Source organism: Buteo buteo, chromosome 29, assembly GCF_964188355.1.
Source record: "Buteo buteo chromosome 29, bButBut1.hap1.1, whole genome shotgun sequence".
Classification (NCBI taxonomy): domain Eukaryota; kingdom Metazoa; phylum Chordata; class Aves; order Accipitriformes; family Accipitridae; genus Buteo; species Buteo buteo.
In genome coordinates, this window is record NC_134199.1 from 3,778,856 (window position 1) to 3,799,681 (window position 20,826).

The following is a 20,826-nucleotide window of genomic DNA, read 5'->3' on the forward strand; positions in this document are numbered from 1 at the left end:
AGGCCTTTTTTGTCCTCCCTGGGGCTGTACATGGGTGTACAGGTGGCAGCAGCCTAACCGAGTGCCCTGAGTGCCAGCTCAGCCACGGCAGGAGGGCGGCGGGGGCTGCCGACGGCGTCTGGTTTTGCCCCTCAGAGCAAGCAGAGCTGTGGGTCGTGGCTGTGCCATGGGCACATACGCCTGGTCGTGTGTGTCCCCCCCTGCCTGGGATCTGCACCCTTGCTGGGTGCTGCAGGCAGGGGAGGGGGTTGCTGCCAGCCCAGGGGGGGACAGGACGCAATCCAGCCCAGAGTGGCGGCCACCACCATGTGCACCCCCCACCGTGCAACCGCCTCCCTGCTCACCCCTCCCCGAAAACCATGGGAGCCACAGCGTTTCCCCATGGGGGCTTTATTGTCTTGTGCCCGGGGTGGGGGGCATGAGGAGGGGGTGATCCCACACCAGGCCGGCTGGGTGCGGGCTCCCTGAGGGCGAAGGGGGTGCAGGGCTGTGAGTGGGGGCTGCAGCGGGGCCAGCCTGGCCCTGGGGGGGGGGGTTGCCAGGGTGGGGGGGCGTATGGCTTCTCTCCTTCAGTGCTACTGCCAGCAGGGTCCTGCGGCGGGGCTGGGGTGTGCTGGGTGGGGGGCTGCGGCCGAGCCGGAGGGTGCTGGGCCAGGGGGTTCCCACGTTGGAGGGGGACCGGGGCCCTCAGCTCTCCTCTTTGGGGACGGGGGCAGCCGCGGGACCCTTGCTCCTCTCCTCGGCGTCGCCCGCGGGCAGGAGCAGGGCCGGGCTGGGGCTGGAGTGCCGCTGCTTGCGCATGAAGGGGAAGACCCTGTGGGCAGAGAGGGGTCAGCGCTGGTGGGGACCAGCCCAGCGCCACGAGGGGCCGGCCCCTGCCCTCACCGCTTCTTGGTCTCCGGGGGGATGACGGCCTCGGCCAGGAGGTTCCTGTAGAGCTCCGACTTGAGGAAGCGTGGGTAGGAGTCCTGGGAGAGCAGAGGTGTCAGGCTCCTGCCCAACCCAGCCCTGCCCAGCCCTGCCCTCACCCACCTTCTTCATCAGCATGTAGATGTGCATCTGGGCATCGTCCATCACGTAGCGGTGGGGCGTCTTGATGCCCTCCAGCGTCCGCTCCATGGTCTTGCTGTCAATGTTCACCCACCGCGTGGCCCCAGGAGCCAGGAACTGCCTGGGGAGTCGCAGCCGGAGGTGAGCACCCGGCCCCGCAGCAGAACGTGGCACCGCGATGGCCTGTCCTCCCCCCAAACCCTCACCCCGCTCCACTCACTGGTAGATGGAGTCCACGATCTCGGCGATGCGGGACTGCTCCCCATAGCGCAGCTCCTCGCACGCCTCCCAGAAGCTCAGGTTCTCAGCTGAGGAGGGGGACATGGCATTGGGCCCACCGCCCAGCCAGCTGTGGGGCCAAACCCCCTGGTATGGAGCCAGCTGCTGCAATGTGGGCTGGTGGGTCCAGGGATACTGGGATGTGGTGGTGGGTCAGGGGCTGCCAGGACAGGTTGGTCAAGGGGTGCTGGGATGTGGTGGTGGGTTTGGGGATGCCAGGGTGGGGCAGTGGGTTTGGTGTTGCCGGGACAGGGCAGTGGATTAAGTGGTACTGGGATATGGTGGTGGGTCTGGGGGTGCTGGGACAGGTTAGTGAGTCTGGGGGTGCCGGGATGGGATGATGGGTTTGGGGGTGCTGGGACAGGGCAATGGGTCAGGGGGTGCAGGGCTGCGGCTGCTCACCGCTAAACTCCTTCTTGAGGAAGTCGAGGAGCTGCGCCCGGCCCAGGGGGTCGGTGAGGAGCTCGCTGAAGTTGAAGCCCCAGCGCTCCACACGCAGCTTCGTGGGGGTCTGCACCCTGCGGGCGACACCGGCGTCGGGGCAGGCACGGCCCCATCCCCCCCCTTGCACCCCGTGTATTGGGGTGGAGGGGGGGAACAGGGGCTGGCAGCCCCCCCCCGAGGGCGCTTACGTGGGGGCATTCATGGCCCAGTACGTGGTGTCGTCTGTGATCCAGGGGTTGCTGGGCAGGCAGCCGGACATGATGGGGTCGTGGGGCATGTACTGCTCATTGAACTTGATGTACCTGCCGGGGGCAGCGGCTGGAGGTGGCCAGGACCACCATCCCACCGCTGCCACCGGCCCCAGCCACCGCGGGGCCGCGCTTGGACTCCGAGATGACCACGGAGCCTTGGCTTTGCTCCCCACCAAGGGTGATGGCAGCGCAGGCACTGGGGTGCCGGCAGCCGTCTGCAGCAATGTGGGTGCTCCCGTCACCCCAACGGGGACCCTGCCTGCAGCCGGGGCAGCTGCCGGTCACTCACCCCTCGAGGCAGATGGAGGACTTCACCCTGGTCCTGGCCATGGCTTTCCTGCAGTACTCGATCTGGGGCCAGGCGCAGGTGAGATGTCAGGGGTGCCCGGCAGCCCGTGTCCCCGGGAGCCACCCCCGCCCTTCGCCCCACTCACCTCCCGCTTGTAGTAATCCATGTTCTTGGTCTGCAAGAGATATGCAGGGCCGGGTGAGGGCATCGTGGGCTGGGACATTGTGCCCGCCAGCCCTGCCATCACCACCTTGGGCAAGGACCCCGGCATCCAGCCCCCATCCTCGTCCCGGCATCCCATGGCCATCCCTGTGGTCTCCAGCCTCATCCCCACACCCTTCACAGGATGAACCCCGGCATCCACCCCCCCCTGCCCCAGTGTGGCACCGGCCCTGGGTTAGTGACACTTACGTGGGCACAGGACACGGCACACGGCGCAGAGAAGAGAAAGTGGGTGGTTAGTGAGGACAAGCTGGGGTGGGGGGGACGACTGGGGCAGTGTTAGTGGGGCCACGACACAGGGAAGGGCCCAGCGGTGGCTGCGGGCACCCCGGGGTGCCAGGGCTCCCAGCAGAGCGGCTGCTCCATGGGGATTAGGGGTGCTGGCACAGAGGGGCGGTAGGTGCACGGGCAAACACACGGACCCCCTGGTTCAGCCAGGGCGGGGGGACAAGCTGGACACATAGATGTTAGCAGAGATGGGGCTCCCCGCCCCGCCAAAATATAGGCACAGCCTGAGAGGGAGGGGTGGCCAGGCACCCACCGGGGCAGCTCGGCACACGCGGGGTGGCTGTGCCCTGCGTCCGCCGGCAGCCCCGGGGGTGCCCGGCCCCCCCCACTCACCAGCTGGACACGAGTGGTGTGGCAGTTCCTGCGCTCAGGGCCCTGCTCCAGCACGTTGGGGGCTCCCGGCTGCAACGAGAGCATCGTGCCGGGGGCCGGCGGGAACCCCCCGTGCTCCCCAGCCCCGCTCCCCGGGCCGGGGCTGTGCCTGGTGCTGGGGAGCTGCCCAGGGCTGCTGCACCCACCAGCCCCGGCACCCCTCGCCCCCTCCAGCCCATCCTCACCGGGGGCCGGTTGACGAGCCAGTACGCCTGCTCCTGGCAGTCAATGACGATGCGGTCGCCCTTCCGCCGCTGCTTGGCCGCCCTGCCCGTGCAAAGGCAGCGGGGAGGTGCTGGCACCCTGCCTGCCCTGGCACCCAAGGGTGCTCCATCCCCAGCGGCTCCCCAGGGCGCAGCGGCGCTGGGCCGTGCCTGCACTCACCGAAGCTGCTCTCGTGCCTGCATCACCACGAAGTCCCACGTGTGGTTGATCCGCTTGTGCAGGAGGTTGTAGTTGTCCTGTGGCGGGTAGGCATGGCATGACACCCAGCCCCTCGCCTGGCTCCGGGTCCCATCCCCGCTCCAGCATAGGGTGAGCCCCTGCTCCTGGGTGAGCTGAGACCTCCCCCAGCTCACCACAGCTGTGAGGAGGGCACCGCTCACCTTCTCGTGCTCGATCAGGTCACCCTGCCTGCGGATGTTCTTCTTGGCCAGGTAAATGGCTGCAAGAGGAGCGGCGGCACCTCAGGGGGGCCGGGAAGGGGCTGCAGCCCGTGCTGGTGCTGGCGGCGCAGTGGCACCTACCGTAGTCCAGCTCCGTGGCTGGCCACTTGGTGCTGGTCCAGAAATAGGGGGTCTGCAGGGTCAGGAGGGGGAAGAGGCTGAGGTGGACGCTGTGGGGTGCCGGGGTGCCGAGCCGGGGGAGCCCCGAGGCTGCGGCAGCGCCCACACCGCCAGTGGGGCCGCACCTGGAAGCGGTAGGGTGACTCGTCCGCCCGCAGCACCAGGCTGCGGGGGTCTTTGAGGGGGTAGATGTAGCCGTGCTTCACGATGAGGTTGCCGAGGTGCAGCGACTCTGGAGGAGCGGAATCGGGGGCTGCATGGCGGCTCGGCGGTCCCGGTCACCCCCACGGTGCCGGCCACCCATGCCGGGGCACTCACCCTCCTCGGAGATGCCGTACTTCTGGATAAGCCACTCCACGATGTCGTTTCCTGGGGACCGAGGCAGCATTAGCGGGGTGCGATGGGGTCCCCCAGGCCGGGCACGGGGAGGTTCCCGGGCTGAGGCACCCTAACACGGCACAGCGGGTGCCGAGGGGGGTCACGCAGGGTGACGGGGGCCCTGCCAAGGACATGCTGGGCCGCCCGCCCCGGCGAGCGCCCGCCCCGCTCAGCCGATGCATAATTGATCCCAGCTGCAGCGCTGAGCACCCGTTGGGTGCGGGGAGGCGAGCGGCGCAGGGCTGGGTGCTGGGTGCAGCACCGGGGCCACCCGGGGAGCGCCGGCACGCCTCCCCCACCCCGCGCGCTTCGCGGGGCGCCCCGCCACGGGGACCTACCTGTCATAGCATGAGGGATGACGGTGATGAGCAAGCGTTGGTTCCTCATCTTGATGCCCATGTCAGGGTCCTGCATGCTGACGATCATGCGCTCCATCTGCCGGGCAAGTGCCTGCCACGCTCAGCCCCCCGGCCGGGGGCACCGGGCCTGGGCACAGCCTGGCTCCCCCCTGCCCTGACCCGGGGTACCCTGTGCCCAGCTCCGGGACAGCCTGGCAGCCCGCAGCCGGACCTGGGCACCCCGTGCCTGGAGCGGGGACAGCCTGGCACCCCGCAGCCGGACCTGGGACACCCAGCAGCCGGGCGAGCGTGCGACGCCAGAGGTGCGGGCACCCATTCTCCGGGCATCCCTGGGCCGGGGAGCCCCGGTTTTGGGGAGCAAGCTCTGCCGGGGCTGCGGCAGCACCCCGGGCCGGCGGGCAGGGGCTGAGCACGCAGCTTCGGGGCGCTGCCCGCGGGTGTCCCTGCGTGGGGCGGTGGCCGGTGCCCCGTGGCGGGGCCGGGGCCGGGGTGATGCCCGCTGTCCCGCGGTACGCTGGGTGATGCTGGTACCCGGCCCCGGCGACCCCGACGCCCGTGCCGCCGGCGGTGCCCCGGTCCCCGACGCCCGCGTTGCCCAGCGCAGTGCCCGGTCCCCACGATCCCAGCGCCCGGTCCCCGCGGTGCCGATGCCCGGTCCCCACAGTCCCAGCGCCAGGTGCCCTCGGCACCCCGTCCCCACGGCGCTCAGCGCCCGGTCCCCGCGGTGCCCTCCGCCCGTGCCGCCTGCGGTGCCCGGCGCGGTGCCGGGTGCCCGCCGCCCGGTCCCGGCGCGGTGCCCGTTCCCCGTGGGGCCGGTGCCGGTGCCGGTGCCGGTGCCGGTGCCGGTGCCGGTGCCGGTGCCGGCTCACCTTGCGCAGACAGGGCATCTGGAGGCGGGGGTGCCGGCCGCGGGGGCCGCCGATGGTCATCGCGGGTGCGCGCCCCGCGCCGCGCCGCTCCGCCCTGCCCCGCCCTGCCCCGCCCCCGGCCCCGCCCCGCGCCCCCCCCCCTTCCCCCGCGGCCCCCCCCCTCCGCCGGCTGCCGCCAGGCGCCCCGACGGGCACCCCGGTACGGGCGCCCCCGAGCCCCGGCCCCGGTAGCCGGGACCAGCCCTCGTCCTGCCCGCCGGTCCCCAGGGCCCCCCCCCCCCCCATTTCCCCGGCCGGGTCGGGGGAGCGCAGGGCTGGCCCCGGGCCCCCGGGGGTGCGTGCCCCGGTGGGCTGCCGGGTACGGGCGGGCGTGTGTGTGTGTGTGTAGGGGGGAACCACGGCGGCTGTCGGACTGGCTGTGCGGGCAGGGTGCGGGCAGGGTGCGGGCAGCGCGGGGTGAAGTGCGGGCAGGGCGCGGGCAGCGCGTTTGAGGGTGCAGCGGGCTGCCCGCGGGGGGAGCGGCCGCTCGCCGGGTGCGGGCAGGGTGCGGGCAGGGAGCGGGCAGGGTGCGGGCAGGGTGCGGGCAGGGAGCGGGCGCTGCGCGGACGCGCACGGCGGATGAGCTCACTGCAGTCTCGCCGCCCATGAGCGGCGGGGCTGGAGCCGCCCGGCGCCGAGGGGCGGGGGCGGGCGGGGGCGGGCAGCGGAGCCGCCGCGTCTGCGGGAGCCGCCGCCGCCGCCGCCGCCGCCGCCCCGCCGGGGGAGCGCAGCGGGAGCAGCCGGCACCGGCGAACGCGGCCGGGAGGAGCGCGGCCGCGGGTCCCGGCGGCAGCCGGCGATACCGGCGAGAGCCGCGCCCCGGGCCCCGGCAGCGGCCGCCCCGCCCGGCCCCGGGGGCGCCGGGCCCGGCCCGGCCCGGCCCGGCCATGCTCGGCCTGGACGTGTGCGAGGCCGGCGGGCAGCTGCTGGAGCTGCTTTGGCTGGCGCTGTGTTACCGAGGTGAGCGGCGGCGGGCCGGGGCCGGGGCCGGGGCGGGAGGCGGCGGGGCGGGAGGGGGGGGGCATCGCCCGGGCGTGCCCCGGGGGCGGGCATCGCTCCGGGCCGGGGGAAGCGTGGCCCCGGGGTCCCCGACAGGTGAGCATCCCCGCGGGCATCCGGTGCGCTGCCGAGCGAGCATCCCCCTCCGCCGCCAGGCCCCGGGGGACCGGAGCATCCCGCAGGGGCGGGGAGCATCCCCCCCCCCCCCCCCACCACCACCTCGCAGCCCGGCCTGCGGCACCCAGCGCGCCCGCCGTGTCCTGCCACCCGTGCGGGGCTGGGCGAGCCCTTGGGCGACCGCATCCCTGGGCTGGGAGCCAGCGTGGCCGGGTGCCGTGACAGCCGAGGCGGGGGGGGGGGCAGGGGCCTTTGCTGGGGGTCCGGAGGTGCAGCGGGGGCACCGCTCCGTGGCCCCGTCGCCGCCGCTGTCCCGGAGACCCGCACAGCTGGTCCTGCGGCCCCGGGGGGGGGCTTGAGCGAGGTGGCCCCTGCCCCAGGCTGTGTCCCCAGCGTGTCCCCCGGGATGGGGTTTCCAGGGCCTTTGGGGAGGTCAGGGCTTGCAGGCAGAAGGGTGGGGGGGCAGGGCAGAGGCAGGGGCCGTGGGGGCATCGCCTGCCCTTGTGCCCCCCTGGCAGCCTGGCACCCACCGGAGCCTCCGTTTGCCCCAGAGCTGTTATTTTTTTCCTTGCAGCCGCTGAGTGGTTTGGATTTGGGGTGGGAGGTGGGGCTGGGGGCTGCCCAGCGGGGTCGGAGGGGGCCGCGGGGCGGTGACAAGGACCCCTCCGGGTGACAGGGCACGAAGGGCGCCTGCGGGCCGCGGCAGGCTGCAGACACCCCCCCCGGACTGTGCGCACCACGTAGGCACCGGCGTGTCTTGCTCCGTGACCATGTGGAAATGCAGCCGGCAGCAACAGCTCGGGTCTCACCTGTGCCACTGGGCCCCCGGGGACAGAGAGCCTGGCGGCGTCCCCACGGCCCCGAGCAGGGGGACAACTCGGCTGCCCCGTGGGGGATTGCCCACATCCATTCGTGGCGTGTCCCAGCTCAGCCACCCACCGCCCACCAGTGCCTGCATGTCAGGGAGCGGGACGGGGTGTCCCCCGGGGCGTCCCCGGGGCGGCAGGACTGCCACTGCCTGTCCCCCGCAGACATCATGGCTGACAAGGAGGGGGTGACGCTGTCGCTGGAGGAGGAGGAGGATGCCGACGTGGCCCTGGCGTACAAGACGCCGGAGAAGAAGAGCCTGCGGGAGATCCAGGAGCTGGACCCGGGGGACGAGAGCCTGCGGAAGTACAAGCAGGCGCTGCTGGGTGCCATCCCTGCCGCCGTGGGTAAGGCAGGGGGCTGCCTGCCGGGGCTGGGCACCCCAGCACGGTGATGCAGCCTCAGCAGACGCAGGGAGCTCAGGCATCCCCAGCACCCACGGGGTATCGCCGTCAGGGAGGGTGCGTCCCGGCTGGCATCGCCTGTGGGTGCTGCCTGTGCCCCCCCACCTGCGGAGACCTCAGCATCCCCCTGCCGACAGGGTAACGGCTGCCCGGGGACCCCGGTTGCCTTGGTTACGGGATCACCACCGCAGTTTCCATAGGAACGGTTACAAGGGACCGGGAAATTCATTGGGATGACAGAGACGAGCGAGCAGCCGCTGGGGCCCGGGTGGCACAGCTGTCGGTGCCCAGACAATGCCCCCCCCCCCCGCCCCGCTCCCCATGGCATCCACCCCAGCCCGGTGCGGGGCCTGGGCCAAGCTGGGGTGCTCCCAGCACCCTGGTGCCCTGGCTGATGGGTGCATGACAGCTGGGGGGGGTGTGTGTGTGTGGGTGTGCAAGTCGGTGAGGTGCGTGCAAGCCAGCGGGGTGCACGACGGTGTGTGCGCAAGCTTGGGGGGGGGTGTGCAGGCTGATGGGGTGCAAGTGGTCTGGTAGAGTGCAACTGCTGATGGGGTGCAGGTTGGGCTGTCGGGGTGAATTAGAGCAGTGCCTGCCTCAAGGGACGCCTCTGCCTGCATGTGCTGCCTCCCACCCCCACCCTTGGCCCACTCCCAAGCCAGGGAGCATCGCACCCCGGGAGATACCCGTGCCCGGGCACTTCTTTAAACGGGATCTTACTCCAAAAGCGTTGATGCCAATGTCGGGGCTGGCCTGAGATGCCCCCGGTCTCCTGCGCCCTGCCCAGCGCTCGCTGACTCCTAACGCCCCCACCACGGACACCGTGGCCCATCGTGCCGTTGCAGGGGGCGTGGGCAGCCCCCCCCCCGGCTGCGCTGGGATGGAGGTGCTGGTGGTGGTGGGGTGGGCACAGGTGGGTAAGGTCTGCGCCCTGCCGCTTGTCCCTAGATGCCAGCGTGCCCAACGTGCAGGTGACGAGGCTCACCCTGATGTGCGAGCAGGCGCCGGGGCCCATCACCATGGACCTGACAGGTGAGCAGTGGGAGCACCCGTGGGAGGAGGAGGAGGAGGAGGAGGAAGGGGTGCTGAGCTGATGGGCCATCTCCCCGCGCAGGAGACCTGGAGGTGCTGCGGGGCCGGGCCTTTGTGCTGAAGGAGGGGGTGGACTACAGGGTCAAGGTGTCCTTCAAGGTGAGGCGGGCGCGTGGTGCCCTGTGCCTGCTGGCTGGGCACAGCCCTGCTGCCCTCCCACCCTGAGGTCCCTGTCCCATGGGGTTCCTGCTGCCACCCGTGGGTCTCTGCTGCCCCAGGGTCCCTGCCACTCGGAGTCCCTGCTGCCTTGGGGCATCTGCCCCTTGCCCCTAGGGTCCGTGCCCCTCTGGGGGTCCCTGCCACCTTCGGCATCTGCCCCTCACCCCTAGGGTCCCTGCCCAGCCTGAGGTCCCTGCCCACCCTGGGAATACTTGCTGCCCCCGACATCACTGACACACCAGGGCGCCTGCCACCCCAGGGTCCTTGCCCCTCTTGAGGGTTCCTGCCACCCCAGGGTCCCTACTTCTCTCAGACGTCCCAGCCGCGTTGGGTCCCTGCCTTTCCCAGGGGTCCCTGAAGGTCCCTGCCCCTCCTGGGGGGGGTGGGGGCTGTCGCTGCCATCTCAGGGTCCCTGTCCCTCTTGGGGGTCCCTGCCACCCCGGGGTCCCTGCCACCCTTGATGCTGCTCAATGCCCAATCCTGACCAAGAGGCTGGATCCTGGGGGGGGAGGGGGTGTCAGGATGGGTAGGTGACCCCCCCTCCCCCCAAGACCAGGGGTCCCCAGGGCGGTGGTGGGGGCACCATGCCGTAGGGCAGCGCCCACGGTGCCCCTGCCTTCTGCCCGCAGGTGAACAGGGAGATCGTCTGTGGGCTGCGGTGCCTGCACCTCACCTACCGCCGGGGCCGGCCCGGTGAGTGGGGTCGGGGGGCTGGAGGGGGGGGCGGTGCGCGCCACCCTGGCCCCGCTCACCCATTCCCTCCTCTCCCCTCCTTGCCCAGTGGACCGCGACGTCTTCATGGTGGGCAGCTACGCGCCGCGGGCCGAGGAGTACGAGGTGGTGACGCCGGCGGAGGAGGCTCCGCGGGGCTGGCTGGCACGGGGCTCCTACCGCGTCCGCTCCCTCGTCACCGACGATGACAAGATGGAGCATCTCTCCTGGGAGTGGGGCCTCTGCATAAAGAAGGCCTGGGAGGACTGACCCCCCCCCATCCTCACGCCGGCTCCCCCCCACCTGCCAGCTTGGGGACGTGGTGCCTGCCAACCCCGGGGGACCCCTCGCCGGCGCCGCCGCACTTGCCCCGGTCGTGTGAAGGGTTGTGTGTGTGTGTGTGGGGGGGTCCCTTAGCGAGCAGGCACCTGCAGTCGTGGTCTTCGCAACCAAAGTTATTTTTAATTGCTGTTTTTTTTTAAAATACCGACGCCCGCCCGGTCCTCGTGGCATCCCCATTACTGGGGCCGGGGCCATGACCCTGCCGTGGCGGCACCGTGCCCGGCTACCCGCCCAGTTGCAGGCTGTGCTCTTCCATCGCCATTAAACCCTACAGACTGGTCTCTTACTGGTGTGTCTGTGCCCTCATCGCCTCTGCCTGCCCCCCCTCCCCATATCCATATGCCTGTCCCCATCCTGCTGGCAGGGCCAGGTCCTGCTGCGGGGACGGGCGGCTGGAAAACACCCACCTGGTCCCAGCGCCTTATCGGCGGTGCTGGGCAGCCAGTAGCGGAGGGACACGAGCCCCAGGGGACTGGCACCACCCGCCCAGGGGCCCTTATCTGCGTCTTCTCCCCCCGGAACGCCGGCGTTGGCACCATGCGGGGAGCCCGGCTGGTTTGGCTGCTGGTGCTGTCGGCGGTCTGGCTGGGCTCGGCGTTGGGGGGTGAGGAGGAGGATGGGGAGGGGGTGGTGGAGGAGGAGGAGGAGAAGGAAGAAGAAGTGCTCTCAGATGAGCTCAAGGAGGAGGACGGCGTCTTGGTGCTCCACGAGCACAACTTTGCCCGTGCCCTGAGCGAGCACCGGCTGCTGCTGGTGGAGTTCTGTAAGTGCCCCCACCGCGGGCAGGGCTGTGGGCAGGGGTGGGTGTTGGCAGGGAATGTGGGCAGGGGGTACAGGCCAGGGGCGCGGGTGCGGGCAGGAGCAGACGTATGAGAATGGGTCCCAGGATGGGGGGGTGCGGGCAAGGGGCAAGGCTGTGGGTCGGAGGGGCAGGGCCACAGGGCATGGCTCGTGACAGGGCAGGGGTACGGGGCACGGGATGGGCACAGGGACGTGGAGCGGGGACACGAGCCGAGGCATGGGGTGGGGGGACGTGTTGCAGGGGTGGGGGACACATGGTGGGGCTGTGGGACGCGGGCAGGGGCGCGAGCCGGAGCCCAACAACCTGACGCAGCCGTTACGTGCCCCGGCCCCTCGCTGAGCCCACCCTGGGCACCGGGGACACCCCAGAGGCGTCCCAGGGCTGTCCCTACCACCAATGCTGTCCCCTGCCCGCAGACGCGCCGTGGTGTGGGCACTGCCAGCGGCTGGCACCCGCCTTCGCCCAGGCAGCTGCCGCACTGAGGAACGAGTCCAGCCTGGCGCGGCTGGGCAAGGTGGATGCCACGGCACAGGCAGCCCTGGCCAATGAGTTTGGCATCACCTCCTACCCCACGCTCAAGCTCTTCCGTGATGGCAACCGCACCCACCCCGCCGCCTACACCGGTAGGGCTGCGGCACGGCGTGACGGCCGTGGGGTCCCGTCGTGGGCGATGCCACGACGGGTGCTGGGGCGCGAGGACGGGTGGCAGGGGGTGACGGTGAGAAGGCTGGCGATGTCCTGATGGGGGGGGGAGTTGCGGGGTGGCGATGGCGGGCGGGTGACAGCGTGGCGATGGTGCATGGGGCGATGGTAGGTGGGGGCTGATGGCACGTGGTGGGGTGCAATGGGGGGGGGGGGGGAGCGGCAGCCCACGGAGGGGTGGCCAGGGTGACGGTGGGGGCCCCGCTCCGCGTGGCAGGCCGAACGGATGCCAAGGGCATCGTGCGCTGGATGCGGCGTCGGGCCGGCCCCAGTGCCACGCTGCTGCGGGACGCCGCCGCTGCCGCCGCCTTCATCAGCTCCCAGGACTTGGTGGTCGTCGGCTTCTTCAAGGTGGGCTGGGGTGGGCGGGGGCCGGATGGGGGGGCCGTGGCCGTGACCGTGGCTGCTCACGGGGTGGCTGCGCAGGACCTGGGGGGCGAGGCAGCCCAGGCATTTTACGAGGTGGCTGGCGAGATGGTGGACGCGCCGTTCGGTGTGGCCGAGGCGGCTGAGCTCTTCCAGGCGTACGGGCTGTCGGCTGACACCGTCTGCCTCTTCAAGAAGGTAAGGGTGTGGCAGGGGTTTGGGGGGGGGGGCCATCGTGGGCCCCCCCCCCAGCCCTCATGGGTCCCCACCCCGGCAGTTCGATGAGGGACGGACAGACTTCCCCGTGGACCCGGCGCGGGGGCTGGACGCAGCCGAGCTCACCCAGCTGCTTCGCGTCCACAGCCTGGAGCTGGTGATGGAATTCTCCAATGAGGTCCGGCCCGTCCCCATCCCCGTCCCCACAAGGGCCATGGCCCAACCCCCCCTCACCCTCCTCCTCCTCTTCAGACCTCCGACCAGATCTTCAGTGCCAAGATCCCCCACCACATGCTGCTCTTCCTCAACAAGTCATCCTCAGCGCAGCTGACGCTGCGGGATGGTTTCCGGGTGGCCGCTGGCACCTTCCGAGGCAAGGTGAGGAGGTCCCACTGTGGGGATGGGGGGGGGGGGGGGGTGTCTGTGGGGTACCCCAGCCTCAGTGTCACCATCTCCTGCCCAGGTGCTCTTCGTGGTGGTGGATGTGACCGGGTATGGCGCTGACGTCCTGCCTTTCTTTGGCCTGACACCCGCCGACGCCCCCACCCTGCGCTTAGTCAAGATGGAGAACAACCGCAAATACCGGATGGACCAGGACACCTTCTCGGACACAGCCATACGCACCTTTGTCCAAGCAGTGCTGGATGGCAAGGTGAAGGTGAGGGATGTGGCACCGTGCCAGCCAGTACCAAGGATGCTTCCCTGTGGTGAGCGGTGGGCTGTTAACTCTGAAGCCTAAGGATGGCAGTTGTGTGGTGAACACTACCCACCTGCTTGCTGATGCTCGTGCTGCCAGGCCTGAAGATTTGGGGGATTGTTACGGGAAAGGAGGCAGAAGACCATAGATGCGGAGACGCACAGAGCTGGGATGGTGGCAGAGGGGCAGAGGTTGTTCAAAAGGCAGCACGGGAGCACCCCTGGCTGCACACTGAGGGCCCCCTGCCCTGGCCCGCACTGTGCCCTATGGGGCCCTGGCACCGCTCAGCCCAGGCTGTGGCCATCCCGGCTGTCCCCACAGCCCCACCTGATGAGCGCGGAGCCTCCCGAAGACTGGGACGCACGGCCCGTTAAAGTTCTGGTGGGGAAGACCTTTGAGCAGGTGGCGTTTGATGAGACCAAGAACGTCTTCGTCAAGTTCTGTGAGTGCCAGGGCTGCCTGCGGCCCTTCCCGAGCTCTGCCATGGGGCTCAGCCCCCAGCCCTGGCACCAACTCCTCACCTGGGGGATGCCGCACCTGGACCCCTGGCCCCCCCGGCTCATCCCCCAGCACTGTGCCCATCCCGCAGACGCACCGTGGTGCTCCCACTGCCAGGCGATGGCAGCTGCCTGGGAGGAGCTGGGTGAGCGCTACAAGGACCACGAGGACATCGTCATCGCCGAGTTGGACGCCACGGCCAACGAGCTGGAGAACATCACCATCAAAGGCTTCCCCACCCTGCACTACTTCCCCGCGGGGCCGGGCAGAAAGGTAGGTGGGGGCACTCATGGGGCCACCCTGGCTCTGCCAGCACCCAGAGGACGGGGTGACCCCTCGTCCCCCTTCCATCCCGTGGCTCCAGATGGTCGAGTACAAAAGCGCCCGAGACGTGGAGACCTTCTCCAAGTTCCTGGAAAATGGGGGAACGCTGCCCGAGGAGCCGCCTGTGGTGAGTGTGGTCCCCCCTCCACCCCCCCCGAAGGCCAGAGACCCCCACCCACCCCGGGGTGGCCCCCAGCCTCTGCTGGGCAGGGAGACGGATCCTGCAGGATAGGGATAGGGACAGGGACAGGCAGGGGCTGTGTGTCTGTCTATGCCTCACTGCTGCCTTCTCCAGGTGCCCAAGACCCCCGAGAACAGCACGGGCACGGAGGAGCCCAGTCCCCTTGAGACGGCCGAATCCCGGGATGAGCTGTGAGCCCTGTCCCGCTCCGGTGCGTGCTATAAACGACCTGGAAACGATGCGGGCTCTGGTCTGTGTCTGTGGCTCCACAGCACCGCGGAATGCACACCTTGGGGAGCACCCACATGTCCTGGGGCCAGAGCAGGGCTGGCGATGGGCAGAGCCCCCGCTACCGCAGGGCAGCTTGGCCCTGGGCCCCCGTGGAAGGGGGTGCTGAGCCAGCACGGCCCCGCGTGTGCCGCGGCGCTCATCGTGGCAGCCCTGCGATGACACGGGGTGGCCAAGGCTGTGGAGGACACGGCCCTGGCGCTGGGCTGGACCTCGCGCCGGGCTGCCGGGGTGCAGGTGACGGGGGGACCAGCCAGGGTCTCTCCCTCGTGGCTCACAGGCAGCCCTCCCACCCCAGGGCTCCGCAGTCGTGTACCAGCCCCAGGGGAGCGCCAGGAGCTGCTGTCACAGCCAGGGAAGGCAAGAAGAGCCCAACATGGGGCTCCACACGCTCCTCTTAAGCCTGGCTCGCAGCCTCTAGGACCCCCCAGCATCCCCTCCAAACCCTGGCACCGTCCCCTCTCCCCTGGGCCTGCTGCTCCCAGACCCTGGGCGATTTCTCCAGGGGCAACGTGTTGGTCGCCTGGGGCCAGGACCTGCCCGGCCACCCCTCCAGGTAGCCCACAGCTGCCCCAGCCCCACCATGTGCCCAGGCCCTTTGCCTGACCTGCCCCATCCTCCGGCCACTCCAGCAGGCTGCCGGGGGCCCGGGTGCCTGCTCCGCGGGGAAGGAAGAAAGCAGCAGGCGGTGGGACGTGGGGTTTTATTTCATTTTATCCAAGTACCTTTGAAAAGATCATTGTACAAGTCAGCACATGAGAATGCAGAGGAGACGTCGCCGGGGCTGCGCGGCCGCTGTACATATTTACAGGGGACCCCCTGAGAAAAAAAGGGGGAGACGGAAATCCCAGGCATGTTAACAACCTCACCAGACACAACACCATCAGAACTTAAAAAAACAGGGAGGAAAACCGCTCATAACGTTGTTCCCGGGCTGAAAACGATTGCGGATTTTTGCTGGACTTCACGTAGTGTATAGGCAAGTCACAGAACCATGTTTTAAAGGCACTCGGTGACATATAAAACAGGGTGAGTCGCATTCTGGCGCGGTGCCCCAGGGTCCCCGGCAGCTCCAACTGCTGCGAGCAGGGCAGGGCGAGCGCTGACGTGGAAGCCCCTTGGCTTTGGGGGCTGCCCTGGTTTCTGTGGGCAGGCGAGGGCTGGACTCCAGAGGAGCCGGCACAGACCTGCAGCCGTGCTGGAGCAGGGTAGGGCCCAGGCCAGGGGACGGGCAGAGCGGAGGGCAGGGTGGTGGGAGCACCCGCGCAGCCCCCAGCTTTCTTGCATCCGAGTAAGCCCAGGAGACCCCGGCTGCCCCGCTGGGTGACCTGGCCCTACACAAGCCCCACAAACTGGCATCAACGCCCCCCCTTTGCTCTTGGCAGCAGGCTGCAGTGCCCTCATGGTGCCTCCCCTGAGACACAGAATCCAACAAAGGACACAGAACTCCTAAAAAGACATTTCTTGTCCTCAGTTTTAGTGTCTAATCAGTTCCCTGCTCTATTATGTTTCTCCTAAAAAGAGTCCCCTGACCAAAGGCAGAGCTTGGCACCAGGGGCCTGGGCACGTCTGCGCCAGGCACGTGGGTGCCAGCCCTCTGCGGACCCGCAGCACCCTCCTGGGAAGCGAACCCTTCTCCAGGGGCACACGGGGTGGGGGGATGAGCACGAGGGGCTGTGGGATGCCAGCACCCAGCCTGCTGCCCCGGCTCCGAGCCAGCCCTTGCACTGTGGGAAGCCCCCAGCCCGGAGAGCTGGCTCTGACCCTTCTGTCCCTCGGGGATTTACTCGGTCGCAAGAAAGCTCAGGAGGAAAAAAACCCATCCTACCATGTCCAGCAGCTGAGACTGCCAGGGAGGCGAGACCCTGACTCGTTCCAAATGGCTCAATAATCTTCTGAGGTGAGCTGGAACCACAGCCCCTCCGGAGCGGGGTCACCCCTTCCACGCCGGCGGGGGGAGAGCGGTTCTGCCCCGGCAGCGCTCCGAAGCCATCCACGACTGGGGGCCGGGGCAGGGTGCTGTGAAAGCGAGGAGCAGACGGAGTCTGACGGATGGCTGTACACTTTGGGCGAGTTCTGCAGTACCTGTATGTTTTACATTTACATAAGAGCACTGTGACATTGGAAATATTTTCCTTTTATTACAATATATCAAAAATATGCAGCTTTAGTAAACAAGGTCATATTACACTTTCTAATGCACTGTACAATGCTACATTACACTTATATTCGGTATGGAGAGGGGAGCCCAGGCTCCCACTGGCAGGTTTGCGAGGTGAAACGATGTCCACCGGCAACCCAGAGCTTGCCCAGGTCCGTGCCGGAGCAGGCTGCCGCCCTCTGCCCTGGGCTCGCCCGGCACCTGCGGCAGTAGCACTGCCAGCATCTGCCCCAGGCCCTCTCCTCCGGTCCCAGAGTCTTTCACAGTCCTGTCCTCACACCTCGGCAGCCCTGGAGCTTAGTCGATCTTTTCCACCTTCCCGATGATCTTCTCTTCGAAGATGGGCAGGATGGTGTCATCCTCCCGCACCTCCTCGAAGACCACACCACAGTCGAACTCGTCACTCACTTTCTTAAAGTAATACCTGAAAATCCCAAAACATGGGGGCAGAAAGGAAAAAAAAGAGCAGGTGAATGGTCATGGGGGCACGGCAGTCCCCAAATGCGGGTACAGCCCTTCCAAGCCCCTGAGCTCATGGTGCATGTGGAGGCAACTGTGGCCACACTTCCCCTGCCCTCACCCAGTGAGCAAAAAGAGTGGTCAGGATCCGTGCTGGCACGTTTAGGAGCTCCAGCCCTGAACCCAAGCCCATTCAGAGCTTTTCCAAAAGTAGTGGCTGGAGGCACCCGTACAGGCTTTCCCACGGCAGCTGCTACTTCGAAGGGGGAACTTGGAGAGCTACACGCCCCATGCCTGGCTACTTTGGGACTCCGGCAGGACCCAAACTCCCTGTCCTCACTGGTGGAAAGTTTGTGAGGAGCTGAAATGGCTCTGGAAATTGGAGGGCTCCTCACAGCGTGACTGAGCACCAGCTGCTGCTGCTCCTCACTAGCCCAGGACCTCACAGTACCCTGCAGGCAGCTCAACAGCTTCTGCTAAAGGTGCAAACCGTGATGCAGGACATTTCTGGTACAAAACCCAATCCGCCCCATCCCTGTAACCTGCCTCTTCAACAGCCATGGCTCTACTGCCACATTGCCAGCGCAGCATGCCTTGCAAGAGCCCCCCTGGAAGGCTGTTGGGACCTCCAGGAGCCCCTGACCTACCTCCATCATGCTCCTTTGCCTTGGTGGGTGCAACACCGCTGCATCCTGGCAGCGGCATCTGCCAGGGGTCACTGACAGTCTGCTGGCACCATACCGCACGCGGGGAGATGCCCTTACCTGTAGTTCCCTTTCTTGGTCAGCAGCTCCTTGAACTGTCCCAGCGTTACCACGCGCCCTTTGACAAGGGTGCGGTAAGGGATCGGCTCTCCGCAGAAGTAGTAAGCGACCACGATGTTCTCACACGGCTGAGACGTGCCGCTGCCTGGTCTCTTCTGGGGCTTCAACCTGCTGTGCAAAAATACAAGCAACTTGCTGAGTATCAGCATGGGCAGGCCCGACAGCCCGTATCTGCAGAGCCTGGATGGACCTGCCGAATTAACACCCAGGGCCCTCAGGAGCATCCTTTGCTCCGACCACCAGCTCTCTTGGCATGCAGCCACATGCTGAGACCGGTGAAGGAGCAAAAGGCACTTGGAAAGGCTGGATGGGGCCAGCCCGCAGCTACAAGGAGGGCGCAGGTTCTAGCTCAGCCCCTTGGTGCTGAAGAAACCTGTCCCCGGGCTTTGAGAGGGGATGGCCCTTCCCACAGCACCGCTGACTTGAGGAGTCATTGGTAAGCTCCAGGCAAGGCAGAACATCCCAGGCCCATGGCAGCAGACCCAGGTCACCATCAGCACGCTCCTGGTGCGCGCTGAGCACGCAGGGCTGGATGCACGCTTGGGCATGGTAACACAAACACCGCTCAGACTACTCGGGATTATTGCTGCTGTGGCCGAAATAGCTCAGGTCGGCTTTCTGCTGACCTACATCTGCTGGGCTGTGCAGACAGGACTGCTCCTGCTCCCCGCGGCTCCCCTGGGCACCTCTCCCAGCGTAGATGGAGGTCGGAGGAGATGGAGCTCCCAGCGCGATGTGTCCTTGGAGGCTTTGCTGCCCGTCCCATCCGCGCAGAGTGGCAAGGCAGCTGCCATCCCCAAAACCTCAGTGACTTTAAATCTCCTGTGTTTTCCTGACTCTCAGGATGTTGGTCTGGTCTCTGCTTCCAGCCCACACACTGGGGTTCTGCTACGTGGTGCCATCACTAGACTGAAAGCGTCAGCCCAGTCCTAACCCCATTTTCAGAAGTAGACAAAAGTAGCAATAATAAAAAGCAGGGTACTTTGCCCTTCTGTAGAACCTTTCATCTCGAGTGCCGTAAATGCTGCACAAACATTGGAGCAGCCTACACAAATTGGTAACTTGGCATGCGTGGTCTAAGCCAGAGGCACCCTTCTCTTTCAAAGTCACATAAAACAAATTTGGCAGCTTTAAAAAATTATTTTAAAAGCACGCTGGGTAAAAAAGATGATTTTGTATTTACATGACTGGAAAGTTGCTATAAAAACCAGAATTTGCCAAGCACATGAGGTAATCGCAGTTTTGGAAATGACTCTGACCCTAACCTTTAAACATTGGCTTGCGGGCAGAGCACCTTTTTAATGGCATGCCCACGTAAACATCGGCACTGCAAACCAAGACCAGACGCGATCTTTTCACCTCTTTCTAAAGGCATGAGAGGTCTAGAGTTCAACTGAACAACCTTCCTGGTGCCTGCTCTGCCTGGAAGACCTTTGGAGAAGATGCAGCCTCCTGAGAGGCAAGGGTCCGCTCCTGGTGCCAGCAGAGCTCTCCGAGCCTCTCCCATTCCCATATCAAAGCACAGGATGCCCTTTAGCTAGAAAAACATTAAGGAATTGAGTCATCCTTGGAAAAAAAAAAAAAAGAGGCATTTAAAGGAAAAAATGGGTCATAAATTCAGACAAATTCTGTGAACCCTGCGAGCCAGAAGTTAATTGAAGGGGTTTGGAAAACCTCAAAGTCCCTAAGCTTCTCTTAATCCTACTGGAAACAAGTCATGACTAAGAGAGAGCTGCTGTGTGCCTGGGGACCCGGGGACACAGCTATGTGCCCTGCGCAGGCAACAAAGCCGTTTCCCCCAGGGCCGCTGTTCTCCCTCACCTTGGGAGATGGAGACGACACCCCCAAGCTCTGCCATGGTAGAAGCAAGAGGGGGACCATGCGGGTGGCTGGGAGCCTCATTCCTCCTCCTCCTCTTCCTGCTGTGTAATTCATCCCTGAAAGGCCATTTTGGAACGTGCTCAGCCTGGCTCCAGCGCTCACCTCTTCCCAGAGCAGAGGTGTGCTGTAAAATGATGCCCGAAATGATCCCCAAAAGCGGAAACTCCGCACTGCTTCACAGAGCTAGAGTTAAAACCAATCCCCATGGCTTTGGATGCCCCTACTTTTGCCATAAATCAAAGCAAGGGTGGATGGCTGTGGTGCCCCCAAGCTTCTGGGGCTGAACAAGGCCGTGCAGTGGGACCGGCTGGCCGGGAACAGAATACACACACATCCCAAACCGCAGCCACCGATCTCTAGCAGGCTGAAGCAGAGCTGATGAATATGGAATCACTGAAAATGTAATTTTCCAAGAGCTCCTCTCAGGAGAATGAAACAACACAACTGTCTCCGCTTTTTGTCATCGCCAAGAGATCTCCTGAGACCACAGCTTACCCAAACAGGCCACCAGACCGTCTCTGAGCCCTGACTCATTAAAGCTTCCACCTGCACCCATCTCCCGAGTGGCAGCATGACCCAGAAACACAGCCAGGTACCACCACCCTTTGCTGCATTTGTTGCAAGCACAAAATGTTATTCAGTAAGGAAACAGCAGCACTCATCTGACTTACTGCATCTGCATCTCAGTCCTGATTTCTTAGCTGTATAACCCAGTAGTGCCACGACAGAGAAACTAAGTGTGGGTTACAGCACCAATCCAACCTCACTGTGATGCAGAGGTGAGGTGCCCAGCTCGCTCCAACTCAGCCCTGGAAAGCCTGAAATGCACCCAGCAGACGTTACCTTGGGAGATGTCCCAGCCGCCAGCTCTGCTCCTCTTCCAGGCTTGGCCCAACCCAATTAATTCCAAACTGAGATCATGCTAATGTTCTCACTGCTTGCAAAAATCTTTTCTCTGAAGAGCTGGTACTAATTACTTCATCCAGCTGCAAACGTAAGTGAACTGTGACACTGAGCTACAGAAAATGGCTCAAAGCCTGGCTGTACATGGAAGAAACCTGATGGTCACTGGGACACGAATGCTGGGCATACTGGATCTGCAGGTCATTCA

At 66.3% G+C, this 20,826-nt stretch overlaps 4 protein-coding genes across 7 annotated transcripts in view; 2 read left to right on the top strand and 2 right to left on the bottom strand.

The window, feature by feature from the left end:
* Positions 1-545: 545 nt before the first annotated feature.
* On the bottom strand, positions 546-5,670 carry RGS11 (regulator of G protein signaling 11). The gene is made up of 17 exons (XM_075018422.1): positions 5,587-5,670; positions 4,697-4,793; positions 4,299-4,349; positions 4,106-4,212; positions 3,942-3,993; positions 3,801-3,859; positions 3,580-3,656; positions 3,381-3,462; positions 3,157-3,225; positions 2,459-2,488; positions 2,314-2,375; positions 1,962-2,075; positions 1,732-1,847; positions 1,271-1,358; positions 1,033-1,171; positions 886-968; positions 546-814 (listed from the first exon to the last, which is right to left on the bottom strand). The coding sequence occupies exons 1-17, from the start codon at positions 5,644-5,646 to the stop codon at positions 688-690; spliced, it is 1,413 nt and encodes a 470-aa protein (XP_074874523.1). The 5' UTR covers positions 5,647-5,670; the 3' UTR covers positions 546-687.
* PDIA2 (protein disulfide isomerase family A member 2) lies at positions 1,542-14,297 on the top strand. Of its 2 annotated transcripts, XM_075018420.1 has the most exons (12): positions 1,542-1,557; positions 10,864-11,079; positions 11,535-11,741; positions 12,038-12,171; positions 12,247-12,384; positions 12,464-12,580; positions 12,655-12,780; positions 12,866-13,060; positions 13,421-13,541; positions 13,689-13,870; positions 13,962-14,048; positions 14,217-14,297. In XM_075018420.1, the coding sequence occupies exons 1-12, from the start codon at positions 1,542-1,544 to the stop codon at positions 14,295-14,297; spliced, it is 1,620 nt and encodes a 539-aa protein (XP_074874521.1). The 2 variants fall into 2 exon arrangements, with proteins under 2 accessions (XP_074874521.1, XP_074874520.1); XM_075018419.1 differs by lacking the exon at positions 1,542-1,557 and having other exon boundaries at positions 10,854-11,079.
* On the top strand, positions 6,288-10,602 carry ARHGDIG (Rho GDP dissociation inhibitor gamma). Its single transcript, XM_075059245.1, has 6 exons — positions 6,288-6,585; positions 7,773-7,955; positions 8,961-9,044; positions 9,127-9,203; positions 9,893-9,956; positions 10,045-10,602. Exons 1-6 carry the CDS (start codon positions 6,513-6,515, stop codon positions 10,242-10,244), a joined length of 681 nt encoding a protein of 226 aa, XP_074915346.1. The 5' UTR covers positions 6,288-6,512; the 3' UTR covers positions 10,245-10,602.
* A 2,214-nt stretch (positions 14,298-16,511) lies between the features above and the next one.
* The window catches only part of AXIN1 (axin 1), a 73,559-nt gene continuing 69,244 nt past the window's right edge, over positions 16,512-20,826 (bottom strand). For 2 of the 3 annotated variants that reach the window (XM_075018410.1, XM_075018411.1), the window contains exons 9-10: positions 17,775-17,945; positions 16,512-16,975 (exon numbers count right to left, since the gene is read on the bottom strand). In XM_075018410.1, the coding sequence (XP_074874511.1) occupies positions 16,849-16,975; positions 17,775-17,945 (298 nt within the window). In that variant the 3' untranslated portion in view covers positions 16,512-16,848. The remainder of the gene's footprint in view (positions 16,976-17,774; positions 17,946-20,826) is intronic. The other variant, XM_075018412.1, reaches the window with a different exon arrangement.

Bases quoted from the DNA above. Each gene is read 5' to 3' on its own strand.
- PDIA2 (XM_075018420.1), top strand. The intron at 12,172-12,246 runs GTGGGCTGGGGT...GTGGCTGCGCAG, and splicing joins TGGTCGTCGGCTTCTTCAAG to GACCTGGGGGGCGAGGCAGC. The intron at 12,781-12,865 runs GTGAGGAGGTCC...TCTCCTGCCCAG, and splicing joins CTGGCACCTTCCGAGGCAAG to GTGCTCTTCGTGGTGGTGGA.
- RGS11 (XM_075018422.1), bottom strand. From the start codon at position 5,646: ATGACCATCGGCGGCCCCCGCGGCCGGCACCCCCGCCTCCAGATGCCC. The intron at 4,213-4,298 runs GTGAGTGCCCCG...CCGCTCCTCCAG, and splicing joins GTACGGCATCTCCGAGGAGG to AGTCGCTGCACCTCGGCAAC. The intron at 2,076-2,313 runs GTGAGTGACCGG...TGCCCCCGGCAG, and splicing joins TCCTCCATCTGCCTCGAGGG to GTACATCAAGTTCAATGAGC.
- ARHGDIG (XM_075059245.1), top strand. From the start codon at position 6,513: ATGCTCGGCCTGGACGTGTGCGAGGCCGGCGGGCAGCTGCTGGAGCTG. The intron at 6,586-7,772 runs GTGAGCGGCGGC...TGTCCCCCGCAG, and splicing joins GCTGGCGCTGTGTTACCGAG to ACATCATGGCTGACAAGGAG. The intron at 9,957-10,044 runs GTGAGTGGGGTC...CTCCTTGCCCAG, and splicing joins CTACCGCCGGGGCCGGCCCG to TGGACCGCGACGTCTTCATG.